General features: G+C 39.6%; 1 protein-coding gene across 3 annotated transcripts in view; it reads left to right on the plus strand.

Annotated features, from left to right (window-relative positions):
* Window positions 1–24,511, plus strand: part of P2RX1 (purinergic receptor P2X 1) — an 834,383-nt gene that overhangs the window by 317,728 nt on the left and 492,144 nt on the right. For all 3 annotated transcript variants that reach the window (XM_044082908.1, XM_044082906.1, XM_044082907.1), the window contains exon 4: window positions 7,268–7,337. In XM_044082908.1, the coding sequence (XP_043938843.1) occupies window positions 7,268–7,337 (70 nt within the window). The remainder of the gene's footprint in view (window positions 1–7,267; window positions 7,338–24,511) is intronic.

Below are 24,511 nucleotides of genomic sequence, written 5' to 3' on the forward strand. Positions count from 1 at the left end.
ACTAACTACATAAAATCACTCCTTTCCAAGCTCAAACCCTGCTGTCTAGCTGCTGATCAACTACCTAATGAATACCTTAAAATTGCTGCCCCCTCAATTGCCTATCCCATATCAGTATTGATCAATCGCTGCATCTCTGAACAATATATCCCCCAGCTGTCGTAAATATCTCACATCATTCCACTACACAAAGGAGGCCCCTCTAAAGATCTAACCAATTACTGTCCAATAACCAAACTCTCCCCTTTAGCCAAGATCTTAGCAAAATGCATTCACTCCCAACTCCTCACCCACCTCCTTAATCAGAACCACCTCTCTCCCTCTCAGCACGGATTTTAGGCCAAAACACAGTACCAGCACTGCCCTATCTTTCATAAACACCATACAGAGTCTCATTAACGATGGGTAAATGGTCTCCTCTATATTTCTTGATATGTCAAAAGTCTTTGACACCATCTCCCACCAAATCCTACTAAATAAACTAACATTCCATGGCCGTAACTCATCAGCCCTGTCCTGGTTCTATAGTTATCTCTCTAACTATCAGCAGGCCACCAAGTGGGAGCATACCCTGTCCCCCTACTACCCATCACTGTTGGCATACTCCAAGGCTCTATACTTGGTCCCCTACTCTTTACAATTTTTACCAATGACCTCAGCGCTGTAACCCAACTAACCTCCATAGTCCAGTACGCTGATGACTCTACACTAATCTGGAACTACAAACTACCATGCAAATATCCTTACAGGACATAGAAAACTACCTTGATAAACATCAGCTCATACTAAACCCTAACAAAACCAAGTTAATTGTTTTCAGTTATAATAAACTCAAAACATGTCTAACCCCACTTTCAATCCTCTCCACAAATGGAACCAAAGTAGAACCCACTAACCAAACCAAACTTCTAGGTGTCACAATTGATGATTACCTAAGGTTCAATACCCACATCTCTCTCACCATCAGAAAAGTTCATTGTAAACTAGGCACCCTTTATAGACTCAAACCTTACCTTACAGATAGTGCCAGACTAGTCACTGCCCACACACAACTCTCGCCACCCTCCTCTATACTCCCAGGTATTTACAAACATTTGTAAATCAGATCTTAGTAATCTTGAATCATGCTACAACAAAATTGCCATATTTGCTACTGCCCACCCCTAGAGATCCCACCACTGCTCAGTACTCACACAACTCAAATGGTTAGAACTCTCAAACATTCAAACACTAAACCAACTGTCCATGGCACACAAAGCTATACACAAACCAAACAACTGCCCATCCCTAGCCAGTCTAATCCAGACCAACAACAATCATGGACTCTTAAGATCCTCAAATAAACTATTGCTAAAGGTTAGCCAGCCCCACAACACACAAGGCACAGCCCTCTACTCCTATAAAATTGCCAAACTCTGGAACACCCTCCCTCAACCAATAGCTAAACACCTTAGCATTCAGGACTTCAAACAACTCCTCAAGGAACATCTAGCTAAACACTGGCTCTGCTCCTACCACACCCCTGGCTAGGCCACCCACTTCCCCTATCTTCACTCTTTCTTCACCCCTTTTTCCCCCTTTCATCACCATCTCATCACCCTTTCTATTTCACCCTAATCTATTTCTTTCTCACAGCTACAACTATTATCTCCCTTCGCTAACAAGGTTCAACCCTCATTCTCAGTTAGCATTGGAAACACAATCTTCTGTGTTGTCTTACAACTACAGTGCTCTTGTATTACACTGTACTCACTACTACACATGCTGTAAATACTCTTCTCAAACTGTTCCATTTAAGTTAAATTTGTGAAGTGTGCTATTTAGTTATTACTTGACTGATTTTTTCTTCTATGTTCAATGTTAATAATATATATATGTACGTCTTTATTGTTCAAGACTGTTTACATATAGTAGCTATGTATATGCATGTATGGCGTTTTTCTCCCCGGGCCTCCGCTGAAAAAGGGTCTTGTGCCCAGTCGGACATTACCCAGTAAACAAATGAAATAAATAAAAATAAAAATTATTGAATATGCATGTGACAGCCCATTAAACTACAAGAGACTTGTTGGGATCCAGTCAAACAGCATATAGAGAAACACTAATTAGCAGATATGTGAACAGTGTAGGAATTCAAAAGACAGATGTGTATTGCATTTTCAGAGACATACCAGGAACACTTTCTGGTGAAGTGACATGGACAGAGCCCCACAGTAGACAAACAAAGGCCGATGGAATCAAGGCCTGCAAAACAAGAAGCATCCCATTAACAGCTCATAGTCAACAAAACAAGGAAACCAAGGATCATACCCAAAGAACATGAGTCATATGACGATGCTACTGTTTACTACAATCAGTTCCTTCCTTACGCACACACATGCACACTGATGTGACCATCAGTTGCAGTCCGTTATACGACTGCGTACACTTCAGATGTTTGCTTGCAATCAAATAAATGAACTGATACATAAGTAGAGACATAGAAGTGTAGTTCAGCTCCCTCTTCTGAGAACCATGTAATGCAACCCACTGCAACTCTCTTGTGCCCACTCAATTTCTTAGCTCAAGAATGGAAGAAAAACACTCAAAATCAGAAACAGATTTTACATATGTCTCTTAAGTATGTAGAACACTGCTAAATTAACAAGCTTTGCATTAACAAACAATTTCCAAAGCATACAAAATATAAACTCACATGCCTGATAATATTTTGTAACTGTAATCTGTAACAATTTGCTAGAAAGCCTGAAAATGTACAAAGAGCAGATTGAAATACCTCCCATCTTCTTTACTCAGTAATTCTGAGCGAACTTACAAGTAATGGGAGGGCAAAGGTCCAAAAAGGAGCACATTTTAAATAGTTTATATATTATGTTAATCAGGTAAACAAAAGTGCCCATTTTCAGCAGTGGCCAAAGAGCAGTGTCTGGTTAAGGGACTTGCTCAAAGTCACACAGTAGGCAAGTGGAGGTGGAATAATTTAAACTCTGTACTTTTGACTACAGGAAGCAGTTTGTTAGCAGCACAGAGCCTTAAGGGACAGACAACTCTACTTCACTTAAAAAGTTAACAAAACAACAGGTGTTGCATGCACATGCATTTTCTGAACAAAAAAACCTATGAAACCAATGACTGGCTTTTATTGACTATAATTTTCAATGATTTAGCAGAAAATTAAGAATTCCAGTAAGAGTCGGGCAGTTAGTGCAGGGAATTAAGTCTCTAAGCTGTTAATAAGCAGCTCCCTGAAGTTAAACGTGCAGGGTTTGATTATTTCTGTCTTTGCCTGCCTGCTTAAATCACTTAACCAGGCAGTGGTTCTGGGTTGCTCCTACCTGGTTAATAAATAAATTAAAAAAAAAAAAAAAAAAAAAAGAGGACAGGGCATACTAAATTACAGGTGCTTTTCTGAATGATAAAACTAACTGGTATTGTTTACTATAATCCTTGATGATGTTTTAGGAGGTAAATAGTAATCAATAGCAAAACCTTACACATCTATGATCCTACCTTTGGAAGAATAAGCAAGTATAATAAAGGCTGGATTTGCTTTCATTCTTGACTCAGAGAAGACCAGTCATTCCATGGGAAAGATGACTTAAGATGTTCTGCCATGGAAGTCCATGCACAGACACACATATGCATACATGCACTTACATATGTCTGCTTTCAGAAGTTTTCCATTTTGAAATTTAGCTCCTGGAATGAGCTGCTATCCACTCTTGTGAAAAAAGCTGGTATCTGATTTTTCTAAAACAAAGGAATATGCTTTCTGCACCACTACTTTCATTGGCTTGATTGCTCTACATTTCGGACAACAAATGAAATGGAGCTAAACAGAGCAGCCAAGTAGATTCAATTTGTAGATGAGTGGACCCTCGGTAATCTGTTTGGGAGATGTAAGTGGAGACAAAGATTTATGCCCCTCACCAACACTGGACCCTAGGCAGCTGCCTAAGTTGTCTTGTGCTAGCTCCAGCCCTTGTTCAGACTGAGTGCCAGAACTCTAAATGCAATATAACTATCTTGGTATAAGAACATTTAACTGACTTGTGCTCTAATTTTGCCCATTGATATATTTCCAGTCTGGATAACATAGCTAAAGTGAGAGAAACTATTTCTTGTTGTATATCAAGATCCACATGAGGTACTGTTGGATGATGGCATAGTTGTGCAAGTGAAATTAGCTTATTATTTGTCACTGCTGGTTGAAAACATGAATTATTTATTTAAATGTTTTACTTGGATAGAGTACAAATCTCCAGTAAATAATTTCCATGTCAGCCTAGGAAAGCATTAAAATTTGACAGTTGCAGAGATACTGTACATTGCAAGTGGCGAAGTATATACAATTATACAGGTTTTGAGAATATTCAGGAATTATTTACAGTCATAGAGGTAAGGATACATAAATGCAATTTTTGCAGGGTTATACACAGGTGAGCAGGTTTATAAAACATGGATTACATTGCATTGCTACAGACAGTTATAGGTGGCTCAGACTGCTTAGAGTAAAGACCTAGTGTTTGAAGTACTTTATCAGTGTATTGGTTTATCAAGAGTTTTAACAATGGAGGGGTTAAAGCAGGTGGAATGGGAAACATGTTAGTAAGTGGAAGTTTATGGCTTGATTAGGTTATGTGATTTGAGAGATTAAATTGGAATTTTACCATTTTCAGGATGTGCATTTTCAGCTGAGAATGGAATTTTAGATTAGGGAATGTGGCTTTCAGTGAAGTTGGTATGGATGCCCAGATTCTGGGACCTACTACAGAGAAGGAGTGATTTGTGTATTGAAGTTTAGTTTGAGGGGATTTGTAATAAAGGTGCAGAATGCTCAAGGTTTCTAAGGTTGAAGGTTGTGGAGTCTTATATTATTATGGAAGATAGTTGAGAAAACGTTTGGTTTTGTTGTAGTGTAAACTGCTGTATTCCAAAAAGGACATCTGGCCTTTATTTTATAGGAAGCCATTTTCCTTTTAGTATTTTGTAATGGTGTTCTTCTTTTGGTGAGTGTGTGATGAACCTACATATTGTCCTGGTGAGTATTTGAATAAAAGTGTGATATTGTTTTGAGGCATATGCTATTAAGTAACGGATATAACTACATGGGATAGTAAAATACCTTTTCCAATTGCAGCTCTCAGGGGATTGAAAGGAATGGGAGATTATGTTAGCCCCGTAAAAGTAATGGGTTTATGTTCTTTCTTTCTCATGTTGTCTAAGTGTAGGGGAAAGCTGAGAGAAGGTGTAGCAAAAGTCCCTAGTATTTAAACAAGTTAGTGTGTTTGAGTGACATTGTTGTGGTCAGTGATTTGTAGCATGGTGGTAGCTTTGCTTAATTTTTTTTTTTGTCCTGAACAGCATGTTTTTGTTTTGGTTGAACTGAGTGTAATTTTATTGTCGTTGATCTAGTGATTCACAAGGCTTGGTACTTGATCCAATTCTTTTTAATTGCCTTTCTTTTCTTACCAACAAACATTTTGGATTTCCAGATACATGGATGACATAAAAAATAGGTGTTTGTTTAACATCACATAGTGTTTATTTATTATTTAATACTAATTTGAGGGAACTAACTTTGAGGTTGGAGAAGCTAGGTACGGACATCACTAATGATAAGAGTAGGGCTATGTTTTCTGGTTCAGCTAATATTAACCATCCTTTATGTTTTAGAAACACAAAATTAAAAGTTGTTAATAAATATAAAGACTTGTGCTTTCTTATGTCAGATACAATAACTTTCACAGATCACGTTTATGTTATTTTAAAAAAAAAGCTTTGTGTGTTCTAGCATTACTTAGGAACACGTCTACTAGAGCTCTAAAACAGCTAATCATTAGTTATGTTAGGCCAGTTTCAGTATATAACTCCTTATCTTGTGTCTCTTCTTGAACTGGAGTAAGGCTTTTGGAAAGTGTCCAGAGAAACTTTACTAGAAGTATTTTACAGTCAAAGGGACTTTCCTATAATCATTGTTTGATCAAGTTAAAACTATACTTGGTGTGTTATAGATGGTTGTGTGGTAGAGAGTGTTTATCGTATAAAGCATTGTATGATCTGGAATTGTTGTCACGACCAAGTACTGAGATATCCTGTCTTAGTAAGAATTTAAGGAAGAATGAAATGAGTTACAAACTTCAGTCTTGTAAAACTATTAAAAAAGGTAAATGTATTACATTAAGTGTTATAAAGAATTGGAACAGACTACCACTTCGACTTAGGCAGTGATAATTGGTTTGGAAATAGGGTGTATTCTATGAATGTGGAGTCTGTGCTATCATAGGTCTTGACCATTGCACAGTTACATTAATCTGTGAAACTATGAATCAGACGGAGGAAGTCTGATTGAAGTTGGTTTTATAAAGCTTTGAAGGATTTATTTGAGCAGTATAAGTGCCATGTCATCACCAATGAGTAAGAGTGGGAGGTGAGGAAAATCCAGATGCAGTTTGTTACTTTGTTACTATATATATATATATATATATATATATATAGTTTCACTTTCAAAGCTCAAAATACTGAAAATGTTGGATTTCAGTATCTTGAGACAGAAATATCAGAAGTGAAAATCACGAACCATGGAAATTATCCCAGGGCAAGTAAACACTTGCCCATTATGGGGAGATATGCCCTTTTTCCCACTTTAGTGTGATCCCGAAATTGGTATATATAGTTAGGAGGGGTGTGGGAGGCATAGCCCCCCACCTAGGTAGGTTTATGATGGTGTGGTATGTAGTTTGTGATTTTGGGCAAGTGTTTACTTGTCCTGGGACAATTTCCGTGGTTCGTGATTTTCACTTTCGATAGTTCCATCTTGAGATACTGAAATTTGACATTTTCAGTATTTTTTGCTTTGAAAGTACATATATATATATATATATATATATATATATATATATGAAATATAGATTTTGTGTGTGTGTTTGTGGAGAAAAGAAGTGGGGCAAAAATGGACCCTTGTGGAAGACCTCCCTTTAGTCTAGCTATTGCAAGGAGAGAGAGAGACAGACAGACGGAGGAAAGAATTTTAACATGGAAGTGTCTATTTGACAGAATGCTTTGAAACAAGGTAAGGCATCCAGGCTAGGGCCTGCGACAAGTAGTTGTGTTTGGTATCTACTAGATTGAATGCCTTTGTGAATTGCAACAGTTACTGCAACTGAAAAACATTCTAAATCATATTTTCTGAGTTTGTTCATAATTCAAATTTTCCTAGAAACAGAAATACTACGGCACCTTTCTAATTAATCTTTTTATTTTACAGAGTCCAGATGCAGGTTCATGTACCAGTGATGATAACTGCAGTCCTGGACAGCCTAGAAGATATGCAGATGGTAATGACCAGAGGAAAAAAGTTATCTTTTCAAAGTTGCAGAAAAATGTTGTAACAGTTTAGGTCTCTCAAATGAGTTGCATATGAAGTGTCAAATAAAGCACAGGCCTTGTAAGACACAATTTTTTTGCTTTTTGCTAGAGTTACCACTTGTTCCTCTGTCTGCAGGGCAGTCTTTATTTTGGCAGTTGAGTCCCGAGGATAAAGAAAATAACATTTGTCCTGATATTTTTTAAGCAACAAATATTTCTAACTTTTCTGTAAATATTGATGAAAATGTGATACCATACACCAACCAGCTTAGTATGATATAAAACAATAATGACATCACAGTTCCATACAACAGGCATTAAACTGTTAGTAAAGCAGAATAAGTTTTTTTGTATTGGTTGAAGATATGATTAGGCCCTAAAAATAAGTATTTTGTATCGTTTGAAAGTATGGTTTGGTTCTGCAAAATCTCATGTTTAAGTGTGAAGTATCCCTCTTGGTGTAAATGGAAATGTGGAAATCCTATTTCTAACATTTTGAATAGAGGTAAATAATTATAGCAAAAAGATATGTATGACTGTAGTCATAAAATCATAAATAAATCAGTCTAGTGGTTGGAGCAGTGGAGTAAGACTAGAGCTGCTAACAAATTTCTTCCTGTGGTACAGGGTTTTGTGTCCCTCACCCTTTATTGCCTACTGTATGATCTTGAACAAGTCATTTAACCGGATAGTGGGACTTTGGGCTTGGCTCATTAGTGGTCTCCTAGACTGCATGCCTTATAACTACCTATGAATGTGGGTTTAATACTCCAGCATAACTGCAACTTTCCCATCGGTCCACACATGTCACATGCTAATTATCAAACTTTATATTAATGCCTAAACGCAGGAACAGCAAGTATAAAAAAATGAACTACTGTAAATGCAAATGTTCAAAACTACCTTTATCTTGTGTGGTGGACTGTGGCATTATATCAAACGTGTTGAAATATTCCAGGATACTAAACAAGCAATGACGCTCTCCAGGGTGGCATTACTGGGGAGACAACAGACTGTCTAGGAGTGTTACGGGCCTAATGCTGCAGGTGAAAGGAATCTCCACCCATGGAAGGGCTGTAATTTCTCCTGTAATGCCCACCCTGGAAGGCATTATTGTGCTTTGATAATGGACTATCTGTTAAACTGATTTTATATTATTTTCTTGGTATATACATTTTTTTAAATATTTTTTTATGTAAAATACTTCCTCTGCCTAATGTTTCAGTCTTGATGTAGCATATGTAACTAATGTTAAGTTAAGTATTTAATGTCAACACACAGACACACACAGACCAAGCCAAGCAATTACTGCTACACTCTTTTCCGACTGCACTTTAGATGATAGGCATTATTCACCAAACAGAAAGAATACTCATGCACAAGTTGTGGACCCCGCCTACGTCTAAAATGAAATGAATTTTTAGAAAAACATTTTAAGTTAAATAACTAATTACAGACAACTGTGTAAACAACATCTAATGCATAGGGGAAAAGGCACACATAAAATGATATAAGTGGTACCTAACTGATTGTAATGGATTAATTAATGAATTGGTTAATGACTAGTTGTTTAAGTGATTCCATGGCCACATCTACAGGTACCTATTTGCTTGTACCTACATGGAACCACTTACCCCTAAGCATGCATGTTTTAGGTCATTAATGTCACCACTTTACTATTAAATTATAATGTGTTACCAATGGTATAGGTTCATAGGTTCATAGGTAGGTACTAGGCTATCGGCCCTGGGGCTTATACAAGCCCAGCCAAAAAGGTACCCTGGCTTTTGCCACCCAAGAAAATTATTTTCCTGTGCCACTGTCGAGCAGAGCCAAAGAAGTGATCCCCAGGGTGAATTTCCTATTTCCTATCCAATCCTCAAGATTTTTCTTGAAGAGTGTTAATGAGGAGCTTTGTTTGATACAGATAGGTAGTTTGTTCCAGAGTATGGGAAGTCTCTGGGACAGGAAACTATCCCTCCGGCATGTTCTGTTCATTGTGGAGACAAGGTTTAGGGCCCTAGAGCGTGTAGCTCGGAGGGATTGGGATTTCTTTAAGTGGAGCATGTCCAACAGCTCTGGGTTTGACATAGCTTTGTATGTTAGGCAGAGATCACCTCTGAGTAGGCGATATGCGACAGGGTAAAGCTGGAGTTTTTTGAGACAGTCTGCGTAGGGCATTTGTTTGAGGCCAGTAATCCTCTTTGTGAGGTATTTCTGCGGCCTTTCCAGTTGTTGTAGATGTCTTGTGAGGTACATACCAAAGGGGCATTGTACTCTAATGGGTCTAATGAGTGATGAGTAGAGGGGAACAATGACCTCTTTTTTCTGAATGAGAAACCTTTTGTGATGAGGTGTGCCACATAGATGGATTTCCTGACTACTGTGGTGATATGATTATCAAAGGAGAGACTACTGTCCACCTGTGTCCCAAGGTCTCTTATCACACTTTCGGTGTTAAGTATACTACCGCCTATGTTGTAGTTCATGGGTACAGAGTTTTTACCAAAGGGGATGACAATGCACTTTTTGGTATTGAGCTAGAGGCCATGGCTTTGACACCAGGCATCTGTCTCTGTGAGGCCCTTTTGTAGGATGTCCCCATCATTAGGAGTTTCGATTATGGCTCCTAGTTTGCAGTCATCTGTGAACTTCATTAGCCAAAGACCTTCTGTGTTAGCCTGTACTTCAGAGAAGTAGATACCAAACAGGAGAGGACCCAGGACTGAACCCTGTGGTACTCCACTTGTCACTGGTCTGAAGTCGGATTTGGAGTCAGCTACTTTCACAGTGTGGGTTCTGTCAGTGAGCCAGTTGGCAACCCATCTTGTGACATAGGGATTTATACCTAGTTTAGTGAGTTTATCTATAATTCCAGAGTGGGGGGTGGTGGTGTCAAAAGCCTTGGCAATATTTAGATAGGCTGGGGCATGGTGGGGGATCTGTAGCAAGCTACAATTTGAATTGCAGTTTTGCCCAGAGTTAGTTGCACTTGGATAACCTCGGCTGCATTATGCTGAGCAATTAGCCTAGAGGTGTGGATATCCTTAATGAATATGGACACACCTCTGTCTTTGGTGTTCCAGTCCAGGTTACATGGCCGAACCTTGCCTAAAAAAGGCACTATAGGGGCGGCAAGAACCTTAGCTAGTATCTGGAATCCCAGGGGTGACAGGTGCAGGCCATCTCTGGCAAAGCATCGTGGTCTGTTGACCATGTCATCCCAGGCAGACAGATACTGGATCCCTTTAGAATGGCACCAGAAGCTTAGCCAATTGTTGAAGTCAATCATTTTGTCCTTGTACTGCGGCATCATTCTGGGTGATGGCAGAATGCTACTCAGGGCTAAGGTCATACCTGCCTGGGCTACAAGATCGGAGAGCTCTTCCATGTCTCTTTTCATGTAGTCCAGGGAGGTACATATTTGTACTTGTTGTGGAGTGACCTGAGTGCATGGGTTATGTGGCGGATCCTGGCACCCGATAGGCAGCTGACAGTAACCTTCTCCTTGTTTAGCCTGGTGAGTGGGACATCAGTGTGCCTGATTATAGAGTCACCTATGACTAGTGTGTTAGGTACATTGTTTTGCCTTATTGGCTGTGGTTGAGTGGCACACTGAGTCTGTGGGCTATGTGCCATTTGGGTTGTGTTAGGGGGTGGAGGTTGCTTGGATTTCTGCTTTGGAGGTCTCTGTTGCTTGAGCAGATTATTATTGAGAGCCTCCGCGAATGTTTTTGTGTTTCTATGTGTGGATTTCGGTGGTGTAGATTTAGTGAGACTATGTGATGTGTGTGGTGTGGTGCAAGTGTTCACCTTCTCCTCCTGACTGTCAAGTTCAGTCTTGGTTGGAGAGAACTTTACCTCCAGTTTGGTTAGATAAGTGCATCTCTCACAGGTTGTAGTGTTGGGTGGTAGGAGGAGAGGGTTGTTTGTGTACATGAGGCAATTTCTGCATTGCCCCAAGATGCCCAGATTCATCAGATAGACAGGAGAGAACACTGGGAGCTGACCCTTGGACATGGCTGAATAAAAAAATATTTTCCTCTAGATAAGTGAGTAAAGTGAGTACAAGAGCTGTTTTTCTCTAAGCAAGTGAGGTAAGTAAGTGCAAAAACTGTTTTCCTGTAGGTAATGAGGAAGGTTAAGTGCTGTATTAATTAGTAGGTTGTTTAGTGCTTACAACAAGTTCTGAACAAGTGCTGATCATGAATAAGCAAATTTAAGTGCTAAAACTGAGAATCTGTGTCTGGACTAAACTAGTTACAGGAAAGGGGGGAAATAAGTGCAAATGCGGGCTTTTAAATCAGAAAGTTGAGAGAGATGGAAAAACTGCCCAAACGGCCAATAACTATAATTTCTGGGCCAGAACCACTCCTTATGTGGTAGATAGGTTACCTAGTGCTTACCACTCCCACTGATAAGCTAGAAGGCTTCCCTCCAACACAGAAAGCTTGGGGGGGCTCAGAAGCTTACATACAATCCTGGATACAGCAAATCTGAATCTGGACTACACTAGTTACAGGAAAGGTAGGAAACAGGCTTAGATTTTTTTTTTTTAATATATACAGAAATGTAGCTAAAACAGCAGTAAAAACAATTTGAATACACTGCAAGCTAACACACTTCAGTATGTAGCAATGTTAGACCAAACAGTTTAAAAAAATGCAATTAAATTAAAAATGACTAAAAACAAGCGCAGAAGGAGTTTATTAGGTAGAATGAGGTAAAGAGATGGGACTGGGGGGAGTATCCCAGATCAAATCTACAGTGGGGGTGGGCAACTGCAAAAACCTCCAAATTTAAACAAGACAAGAATACGGAGGGTGGGTATGGGAAAACCAACACCTTCAGCAGAGATCTGAAAAACTATACAGTGAAGCAAAAATAACAGTGCACAATTCTGAAGTCAGCCAGCAATGATATAAAATTAGTTAAACAATTAACAGTACACAACTCTGAAGTGCCAGAAAAATAGACTTAGCTCTGTATATCTTCAGATAGTTTGAAGAGCACTCTGTCAGGACACAGGAAGGCTCCAGCAATGATATTGATGTATCATTGTATACAAGAAACTGTCCTCTTTCTGCGGGTGTCTCATCATGTGAAGGGACTGTTTAATGTAGACTTTGTTTAATAGTTGCAAATCAAAATATTTTTTCTAGGACCACATTTATAAACCACTATAAAACCCTCCACAGTGGATGATTCTGAGGAATTCAGGATCTTCCAGTAGCATCTGGCCTTTTATCACATTTTCACAGTCTAGTATTCTGCAATACTACAACAGCAAACCAAAATCATAACTCTCAAGTATCCCTAAGTTTCAGGCACATCCTTGATTCTTCCACAAAATTTTACTTTGTCTTGTATAAAATTTGCAATTTTGGGGCAAGATAGTGAGGTAAAAAAAAAAATCATTAAATATCTCTATGTGAAGCTTACAAGCTGTTAACGAACTGCTTCAGTCCAGGGTTTGTATCCTGCAACCTCCATTCATTCTGAACAAGTCACGTAACCAGGCAGTGCTCCTGATCTGAGTCTGGAAAAGGTCCATGTGGATTACTGCTCTATCTTGGTTAAAAAAGTAATCTAATCAGTCAATCCACCCTTTCAGGTATTATTGTTTACTGTATGCTGCATATTTGTGAAATCAGCTAATAAAATGACATGATAAACCCATTAATAGGTGAGTACTATACTATCTGCTCTTGCAGGACATTTTAAGACTAGGCCACTTTCCTTCAAAGATGAGAAACACTGTACCTTGTGTCTGTGAAGTAAATGCCTATAATCATTAAGACAACTCCAAAACTCATTGTCATTTTTAAAACAGTACTATTTGGTAAGACATTTGTAAACAGACAGTGAAAGAGCTGCGTCTTAGTCAAGATATTATTTTGATGACAAACTTTGGTCAGAAGAAGGCTGAGCCTAATAGCAGCCAGAGACTGTGGTTCAGTGAGAGTAAGGAGAGTTATTAAAGATTACACATGGATTTGATGAGAGATTTTCACTGAATGTATGTTCACTGTACCAAAAGTACAGAACACAGTTTGCAGAGGCACAAAATTACCGAATTTCATAAATGAAAAAAAAAAAACTTTTTTATGGAGATAAGTCCCCAGATGCCTCAGTATGAGTCAACTCTGCAACTAAATATTCTGATTCCAAAGTTACTTCCCTTTTCTGAGTACATTATATTTAGTGAAAACTGACATTTTTGGCAAATTGATGTTTGCCTTGGAGCTTTCCTTGGGGAGAGTAAACAACCACAGCAGCAGAATCATTTTCATAGCACTTAAACTGTACAGCAGTGATGGGAAGTGAGGAGAAGTGATACCGTCACGTGAGTGCAAAAAGCCTGACCTGGGCAGGCCAGAAAGCTATTCATTATCTTCTTGTGCATACAGGCGTCCTAAGATATTAAATATGGTAAGTATATGGTAATCCATAAGATACTGAAACATTATGTATTACTCCACTCCGCTTCCTGGTGTACATATCTCAAAATAAAAGTGTGCCTTTAATAGTTTTCATAGTTTTGCAGAAAATTCATTATCTAGTACACCTTTGCTTGTTTATAGTATACGATAGTGTTAATTATGCAGTATAAATGCCTTTACTAGTTTATGTACTCCAAATGTAACACGTTTAGCAACCTATTGCCAGTCTTAACACTGATTAGTCCTACAACTGCTTTCACATCATGTTTTGCATTACTGTTTTCTTAATGGAAAGCAGCTTTTTATATTATCTCATATCTTTACTTTATCTTACATGAAAACCCTGGGCTGCGCTTGAAAATTGTCTGCTTGAATCAGTTCTAACCAGGTCAACAAATGCATGCATAAATAAATAAATATAATACATTGTGATATTACATTACTTTACTGTATATCTAGTGTATATTTAGTTAAACTAAATGAGAATACAGATACTGATGTTTACTTAATAAATTTTGCTGTAAATACTACTGGAAAAAAGTTATGGGTATACTTAAAATAGAAGGTAAAATCATAATCTAAGTAATGATTGAAAAAATGCATATGAACATTTTATAAAAGCTATTTTCTAGTGTCTGAAGTTTGTCTTAATATAGCTGACTTGGTGAGTGCTATCTAGTTCTTTCGGCTTTTCCCAGTTAGGGGTCGCCACAGCAGAATTCCGGTCCTCTAATGATTGGCAGTAGATTTTTACGGTGCTGAGGAGCCAGCCTGACGTCCAACCTTCAAAGAAGGCAGGCCCATTCACACATGTCTTTTGAACACCAATTGACCGCAGGGAGGGCATGCAGACTCCACACAGAAGGTGCTCCAGCCGAGAATCGAATGGGAGAACCTCTTGCTGTGAGGCAACAATGCTACCGCTGCACCCAAAAAGCTTATTACATTGAAGCTGTTAGTGTGTAGTTTGTTTCTGTGTGTGTGTGTGTGTGTGTGTGTGTGTGTGTGTGTGTGTGTATGCACATGCACACACACTGTGCATGCATGTGTGCTGTACATAAATGTATAAAGTGTGTAGTGTGTGTGTATGTGTGTGTGTGTGTGTGTGTGTGTGTGTGTGTGTGTGTGTGTGTGTGTGTGTGAGTGTTGTGTATAAATTTGCAAACTATAAAGTGTGTGTGAGTTGTGCATAAATTTGCATGCAATAAAGTGTCGGTATATGTTGGGGGTGCATGAGTGTAAATTAGAGTACATTGTGAAGGTGAATGAAAGTGCAAAATTGTGTTAAGGTGACATGAAAAAAGAAGTATACAGTATGAGTTGGAAGTACTAAGAGATGATAAGAACTGTCTTATAAGAAGTAATGGGCTCATATAGGACAATCAGAGAGCAGTGAAGATATTGACAGTAATACAACTTTGAGTAAGTTATGTACTGCTAATATCTTAAGGAGGATAGTAAATGTGTGTGTGAGAGGAGAATAAGGGGGATTCATTATGCTGTTAGGGCAATTTAAGTTTGGACAAAGGTAAAAGAAAAACTATTGCATTCACCAGTGTTGTGTCAGATAAAAATGTTTTAACAATGACTAAAAAAGGAATGTAGCCATGTAGGAGGAGATGTATTGATCAGTTGGTGATGAATTCAAGTTTTCAGTGCACCATACATGAGGACTACAACATATGTAATATAAGTTTTGATTTAACAAAGGATACTTATTTTTTGAAAACATACATATTCAAATAATCTGATAGATACACAAGAATGTGATATATTTTATGCAAAGAACAGAACAACCATTGTATAAGCAGGTTGATAAATATCTTTATGCTACAACATGATATAAAAAACTTTCACTGGTGACAAGTTTCGGCACTGTCCCACGTCCTCAGCGCTGCAAAATGTTATTTTTTCTTTTGTAGCACTTTAAAGGATTATATGAAGAGTCATCTCTCTAAATTGATAAGGTGAATGCAGGCTTTAGGCTGTGCTCATTACCATGCGGGTGGCTGAGGTACCTTATCCAGCTGATCAATTCCCGGAATTGCATGGCTGAAAAATGCCTTATTGCAGGCAATTCTAGGATGACAGCACATTTCTAAGTAGAATGCCTCATTAGCATTTATGACAACTGCAAAGACAGATCATTGTGGTGTTACATCAAAAAGTGATGCAGCACTGTGGTAAGGCTGTCTCTGAAATGGAAATGTTTACCTAAAGGTGTCCTCCAGGCATGCACCTTTAGGTAACCCTTCTGAATCAGTCCCTTTTCATTTATGAAGATAATTGTCATTGCATCAAGGTACACTTCTACTACTCAGTCCTAGCACTCATTTCATTAGACTTACTGTGTAATACCAGACCTCTTAACATGCTACAGACTGGGCATAAAATCTGAAATGTCTGTCATGCTGAATTTCCTTTTTTAGTTAATGAAGTAAACCCACTTGGCAAAAGTGCCTCTTTTCAGGAGCAGCATCTAAGTAAGTGACTTGGCCAGAGTAACACAGTATACAAATGGGCACAAACAGTATCAAACCCCAGAATACATGGTGATGATCATTAGCACTGCATAGCTATAATCCTTGGTGCCAAGCCGCCAGATGCTGTATAATCATGGTTACAGTTAGATGTGTTAGGGCTGAAACCGGCATTATATTTCACAAATGTATGATGCCAAAACCTCAAATATTACATTTAAAAAGTTTTTTTTCTTTTTGTAAACCTATTTTTTTTTTTTTAGTTTACTTGGTTGTTTTATTGAATATATCAACCTGAGATAGCGTAACTTAAGAATTTTGTTTTTTTTTTTATGGAGGGTAGGTGTTCTCTATAACTTTGCATTCATTTTAAACTCATGTTCATGCAAAAGGCTATGAACATGGCCTGGTTAGAATTCACCAGTACATGTGACATGGCATGATACAACAGGTTAGTGATCAAATTAGAACAGCTTGCAATGGATAAAACATTGGACAAAGCAATAGGACATAGATAGTAATAACAAACAAAGACTACTCATACAAAAAGGCGGTGACCAATAAGGGGATCAGTCCTGGGGCTGGTCCTTTTCACATTGATAACCGCCACTGCTACATGATCTCAACCACAGATGGACCCACAGACGGATGACAAAAAGAGAACACACTACTACATGCATATGGTGCACTTACACAGTGGAGTTCCACACATGACATATGCATATCACCGCCCAGAGAGTCACTCACACCTCTTGAGTCTTTCTTTTAGGTTGAGCTCTTTCTCTTGATCTGTATAAAAGAAAGTATGTGTACTTCAGTACACCATTACATCATGTAATATAATAATAGGAGGACAGATGCTTACATTACACATCTGGTCCTCTCTCCCTAGCCTCTACATCCCACTGTTAAAGCAGGTCATGTTAGCATCACCACTGATCAATGTATCAGTACCCGAATGGGTTACACCAGTAGCATCACTTACCAACCTGGCAAGTTCATGGCAGGCATCTACCTTAAACAAGGGACCATCGCATTGTCTCAGAAGGTGTTCAGAGAATATTCTGTGCAGGAACAATAATAATTTGCTTATCTTGGCAGTGAGTGCTTGTAAACTGCAATTCACAGCACCTGAGGAAGCCATGACTTCTACACTGGTTCACCTGAGCAAAAACATCACAGCCCTGTGCATGTGGGTACATGTTTGGACATCACTTGATAGATGACATAATGACGGCAATGGGGTCCTACCAAACCATCATAGAGCAGTGCTGCGGTGCTGTGGGTACAGACAGGTTGAGCACATGAGCATATTGGTCACATGATTCCCTGGGGCTGTGTTATGTAAGCATGGCTAGTCTCAGCTAGGCTGGGCAGCGCATTGTATTCTGATATGATTCAAAGACAGTAACACTAAACTGACTTGTTAAAATAATTGTCATGCTACCAGGCTTTTAGGCCTTTTGTTAGCATGATAGAAAGCATGGGCACTGTTGTTGAGTAAGAACACTGACAGACAAAAATCTGTGGCATACTGGACTGAACATAGTAATTTTCTGGAAGTGGATATAAAAACACTGAAAGCAGAAAACCTACCTGTTATTGTACCCAGTCAGTGTAGTAAACACTTATGGTGTGTGTGAGTGGGAATACAGCACAACGTCATGGCACTGTCATGTCCTGCTATTGTGGTGATGTAAAAATGGACAGGATACAAGGGACATGAAAGCCCCTCTATGTAGGTATAGGCAGTATGCTGCATTGTAAAGGGAAGGGTATAGCAGGGTGTGTGCTTACAGCAAGGTGTACATGGGAAGGAAGGGTTATGTGTAGTAGTTCATTGGCTTGCCAACCTACTGCTGAATGGATGGAAGACAGCAAGTTGCCCTAGGCTGATGAATTCCACAAACTGCCTGACACACTCATTCACTGACATGTGTAACTCTGAGGTGTACTGGGCTTGTATGAGTTCCGAAGAGAGTCAGTGGCTGGAAAAATTAATTCAGAAGACATTGATATGACTGCAGGCCTTCTACATAGACTGTATTTGTATCTTGGGCAAAGGTGCCGAGAACAAGATGCATCAGGATCGAGTGACCAGAGAGGGGTGCAAGACATAAATGCTGTGGATGTCTATAATAGCTCTGTGCAACAGGTGATGAAGGTTTGCTGATATGATATTCCATGCAAAGGACAGGGCATGGGACACAGAATGTTATGGCAGACAAGTTGAGCAGGTCCATAACTCAGTCCCTCAAATGGATGTTGCACAGGGATGTGTTTTTGGACATTATTCACCGGTGAAGTACTCCTCAAGTAGATATGTTTGCCTCCTCTATGAACAGACAACTTCCAAAGTTTTGTGCCAGAGTGCCCGATCCTCTAGCATGGAAGGTGGATGCCCTATCCTTCTCTTGGAAGGGGATGTTTCTCTATGTATCCCTCCCCCTTCCCCCTTCTACAGAAAGTTCTGTTAAAGATACAACAGGACCAACCAAAAATCTTGGTAGTGACTCCCTTTTGGCCAAGACAGCATTGGTTCCCCCTTCTGCATTTAGCCAAGGACAATCATTACAAGGTACCTCACAGGGTGGATCTACTCACCCAGGACAAGGGATCTCTAATACACCCACAAATGTCAGCCCTTCATTTGACACTGTGGATGACAGGGTTTTGATCTCTTTCAGACACCTGCTTCGGGTCTATATTAGAACATCGAAGTTTCAAAACTTCGAATGTTCTAATATCGAACCCTATTCAGCGAAAACTGAAAATATCGAAGCAACAGAAAACCAAATTTTTTCCAAGGGAAAGAATTTGGTTGTCCGTTTCTGTTGCTTTGGTATTTTCAGTGCTGTGGTGGAAAGTTATGGGTCGGGTTCAGGTAAGTGTGCGATTGTGTGGACGTGAGGGTTAGGGCAGGTCAGGTGAGTTAGGGTTAGGGCACAGGTTAGGTATGTGTGCGATTGTCTGGACGTGAGGATTAGAGTGGGTTAGGTGAGTTAGGGTTAGGGAGCGGGTGAGGTGAGTGTGCGATAGTGACGGACCTTAGGGTTAGGGTTTGGGTTAAGGTAAGCGGATAGTTAGTGGTGTGTGTATAGTTTAGTGTAGGGTTAGGTGTAAGATTTTAGGTGTATGTGTGTGGATTGCTGATTGTTTGGTGTGCTTGTGTTGTATGTGTTTTGGAACAGCAAATTTTTTCCCTAGGAAAAAATTCACTGTTCTGTATGTTCGATGTTTTCAGCTTTCACTGAATAGGCTTCGATATTAGAACATTCGAAGTTTTCAAACTTCAATGTTCTAATATAGACCCCTATTTTCTGAGGACGTGCTGCAAGTACTCCAGGAGGCCAGAAAACCCAATACTAAGAAATCCTACATTTCCAGATGGAAGAGTATTTCCATTAGATGTCTTTATCAGAACCTGCAACCATTGTCTATGGATTTCCGGTGGTTTTGTCTTATCTGTGTAAATTACTGAAGACTGGCTTATCATACTCTTCAGTAAAAACTCATCTCTCAGCCATTTGTGCCTGTCTGCTTATGACTTCTCCTTTGGCTTCAAGATTAGAAGTCAAATTTTTCTTGAAAGAGGCCCTTCATATCAGACAACCAAGGAAACTGGTTCCTCCTCCTTGGGATCTAAATTTTGATTTAGAAAAACTTGCATTGCTTCCCTTTGAACCAGCAGTTTCCTCTTCTCTCCAACATTGCACTTGGGAAGACGGTGCTTCTTTTGGCTATCACTTCAGCCAGAAGGGTTTCAGAACTTCAGGACCTTATGGCTTCCTGTCCCTTCACTGTTTTCCACACGGATAGAGTTTCCCTATGCACTAACCCCTCCTTTATGCCCAAGGTGGTGAATGAGTTGTCACTTAATCAGTCCATTAATTTGCCTACCTTCTTTCCCTCTCCACAGTCTTCTAATGAGAGGATTTTACACAACTTGGATGTGCATAGACAAATCAAGATTTTATTTGGATAAAACCAAGTCTGTCAGGAAATCTGATTGCCTCTTCATTTCTTATCATCCCAGGGCTCTGGGCAGGCTTGTTTCCAAGCAGTCTCTTGTTGGCTCTCTAAGGCCATTTCCTTTTGTTATGTGTTTCATGGTAAAACACTTGCATCTCCAGTTAAGGCTCATTGTACTAGAGCTGCATCTTCTTTTGGTGCTTTTTCCAAGGGTCTGTATACTTCCTCTATCCTAGCAGCACCTACTTAGTCTTCTGTCCATACTTTCACATAATATTACAAGTTGGATGCTATGTCTAGATCTAGAGCTGGTTTTGCCCGGGCTGTTGTTTAGGGGTTCATAGAGAGTGCTACTGCCCCTCCTCCCATTCTTTCTTCTGCATGATCTTTGGGATTCTCCCAAATGTTATGAGTACTGCAACATATGAACAGAAGAACATAGAATAGTTACCATAACCATAGAAGTCCTTCTATTCTATATGTTGCAGGATTCTATCCCTCCCACCTTTCCCCTGGTGCTTGCTTGATTTCTGGGTATGTGTTTTTCTCAGTTTATTTCAGGCTGGTGTTCTTCCTGGGGCATTCAGTTCTGAGGATGGCACATGCCAACATCTACTTTATACCCGACGTCACTTTATGGCCAATGTTGGAAGGAGTCCTATGTGCAACATTGCACGGACCTAACAATAGCTTTAGACTATTGTATACTGGCCGGACATTCGGGACAGCCTGGGCAGACTCCCTCATGTTATGAATACTGCAACATATAGAAGAGAAGGACATCTATGGTTAGGGTAAGATTTTACAAAACTATTCTTTCCTGTAGTGCCTGTTTGGGAAAAGGAATGGACTCTCATAACTGAGATGGATTAGAAGTGTGAACTGGTTTAGCATCAATAACTTGTCAGTAGTGGAATGGCACCAACAAAGAAATGTCTCACAGAGATCAAAAAGTTCCTGCTGTCCCTATCTGCAGAGGGGGAGTGAACCCTTCTGGCTTGGATGCAGGAACTGGTTTAGCATCAACCAATGAAATGTCAGTGTGGGATGCATGCACCAGTTATTATTATTACACAGTGCAATTCCATGTGGTACTGTGCACTGCAAGTGTTCAGATTTATTCATCAAGGACTTTCTGAAAATCTACCTTTGCAACTGCAACAATCCACATGCCAAAGTATGCATTTCTCAATGTGTTATACACACATACTATTGTCTGTCACTCTGAATGTCACAGGGGGATATAGGCACATACTAGGTGTGTAGTCCTATGTGTGAGTGCTGCCAAAGGTATCATGTGTTCATGCTTTCACAAGTTCTAGAAAGCCCCCCTGCACCCCCCACCCCACCTGCTATTAAAATATACCAACTCTGAGAGCACACTATAGCAAGGAAAATGGAATATTCCTGTTCCGCTCTGTACGGAAATATCTGTTAAAATGTTCAGCGTTTTAGAACTTCGATCATATGAAATTTAAAGTTCTGAACTTCGATCATTTAACTAGGACCCATTTTATATAAATATATATATATATATATATATATATATATATATATATATGTGTGTGTGTGTGTGTGTGTGTGTGTGTGTGTGTGTGTGTAACTCCAGGATTGCACTACAGTGGGGAAAAGGGCATATACTTTTGACTTTAAAGTGTCAGTGTTATGAGTTTCAGTCAAATGAGTTTTCATTCTTTTGAACTGTCAGTGTTTTGGTCTCAGTCAAATGAATTTCAGTCAAATGAAAAGTATGTCATATGAAGTAGACCCATATATATATATTTATATATATGGGTCTACTTTGTTTCGCTGAATCTCAGTTTACTGAATTTCATTTCACCCCGACCACATCGCTGAAAACACAAATTACTGAAAACTCATTTCATTCAACTGAACTTAGTATATATTTCCCTGTGTAGAGTACAGTAAGGCAAGTAAAAGGTATACGCCCTTTTCCCCATTCTAGTGCGATCCTTGAGTTAGTATATATAGTTGGGGGGCACAGCCCCCCACCTTGTTTGTTTTATATTTTATTTTACCAAAAACTTCAAAACAATACATTTTAAACAATAGACATGCATAGTTACAACACCAGTGACTACCTCTCTCCAGAAGACAATATGTACTCAAACTAAGTGGGGAGCTACACCCCCACCCCCAATGTGGAGGGCTGTGCTGCCACACCCCCTAACTATATATACTAGCTCCAGGAACACACTACAGTGGGGAAAAGGGCATATACCTTTTAGTTGCCTTACAGTACTCTACACAGTGCCATATATACTAACTGCAGTTCAGTGAAATGAGTTTTCAGTAATTTGAGGTTTCAGCGAAGTGGTCGGGATGAAATGAAATTTAGTGAAAGAGATTCACTGAAACAATGTAGACCCATATATGTATATACACACACATACATATATATCTTGCCAGAGGGACCTGATTGTAGTTTGGTGGAAGGTAAGATCTCTTGAGCATATGTTGAGGGTATTATTAATTCTGCTGATGTGCTGGAGGTTGGATAGGACTGGATCCTTTAAGGCTTTGTAGGCTAGAAAGAGGTCACCTCTCAGTAGTCTGTAGGAAACAGGAAAAAGACTGTTTCCTGTTTCCTGTTAACTACAAATCCCCATCAACATTCCTCAAGGATCATGGAAATTACCTTAACACTTGATGGATTAAATAAAACACCAAACACCTTCTTGCTAGGGGACTTCTATTACCCAAGCATTGATTGGTATGCTTGAACCTCTAAAAATAGTCATGCTTAGAATTTCTTAGACTTTGTTAAAGTGTATTAGAAATATGTCCTTATGTTCACTCTGCAGTATTCTTAATGGATGGGATTCTTTGCTGTGGAAGCCCAAAGATCCAGCCAATCTACCAAAGACTACTTGTTGCTTTTAAAAGGTACACCAAACATCTCCCAAATGCTCCTTGAATAGCATAGAGCATAAAGGTGACATTCAGGCCTGCCATAATCAGAACCTCTTTGTCACCAGTCTGAATGCATCTTTTTACCATCAGTCTGTTTACCTGCATCCGTTTTCCGCTAGTTGAACGCATTTCCATTTGTCAGTGACTACCTATGCCTGTTTGCTGAATTCTTTTGAACTTGCAGATAACTGCCCCATTGGGGATTTTGTTTTTTCTTACTTTTTTGTACTCCTTGGGGTTAATGTCATCCAGGAAGGGTAAATGTCAATGTGGGAGACAGATTCCTAATAAAGGCCACCAAGATGAGTGTCTTTTTTTGTCTAGGAACTTCTCATGACCATGCGTCTTGTTCTATTTGTCAGTCATTCGTTCCAAAAACTCTTTGCAGTAGACTTCTTCCCTTTCCTTGTATCTCGAGAACCAATATGTGAAGCTTCTCAGTAAAGATACAATGGAAGGAATATCCTGTCCCGAGGATCAGCCATTGGGGAAGAAGAAGAAGAAGTGGAGGAAAAAGGTACAACCGGAATCTTCTGCTGTTCAGCCTCTGCCAGGTGTTTCTCCCAGGGTCATTACAAACCCAGAGGCTCACCTGGCTGTGCTGTTGGATTTCTCTGCAGCGACCATGTCTGACCATGTCTGAGGCTGGTGAGGGTCCAGCTGGCAGTATGTCTGAAGGGGCTTTGCAGGCATCTGTCTCAGAAGTTCAGGGTCAACCACAGTTGATTTTTTTCTGAGGGGTCTAGGAGACTTCCTCAATTTTTGGTTGGGGAAGAAGTTCCTACTATGGTTCTCAACTGCTGTCCTGGGTCTGAGCCTTCTCAGCTTTATAGAGGGGACAATCCCTTAAAGAAGAAACAAAAAATTTAACATGTTTCTTCTGCTCCTAGTGATCCACAATGTGAGTGGCAGGCCTTCACTCAGGGGTTATTTGCTGTTATAATGTGCTTAAAGCTTCCCCGTGGGGTTTCAGTTCCTGCTCCTTCTTGGTCTTCCACTCACCTTAAATGACCTAGAGAACAAGATTCTTCTGAGGATGTCAGATTTGGATAATGAATCCCTGACTTATTTTACCGAAATTCCTTCTTCTTTAGACTATGGGTCAGAGAAGGAGGAACCTATAAGACCAGATGTTCCTTTTGAGGAAGTTTCCTTTGGGGACACATTCTCTAGGACTGTGGATTTTATAAGTGGAATTGTGGTCAGGTCTCTGATATCCATAAGAGGTACTATGAGTTGCTGCTGTTGGACTCCCCTAAACCTGCGGCTATTCCTCCTGTTTTGTCTGCTTTTCTGGAAACCTTTTCCAATGCC

This window comes from Protopterus annectens, chromosome 9.part0 (genome assembly GCF_019279795.1).
Source record: "Protopterus annectens isolate FY-2018-M chromosome 9.part0, PAN1.0, whole genome shotgun sequence".
NCBI lineage: Eukaryota > Metazoa > Chordata > Ceratodontiformes > Protopteridae > Protopterus > Protopterus annectens.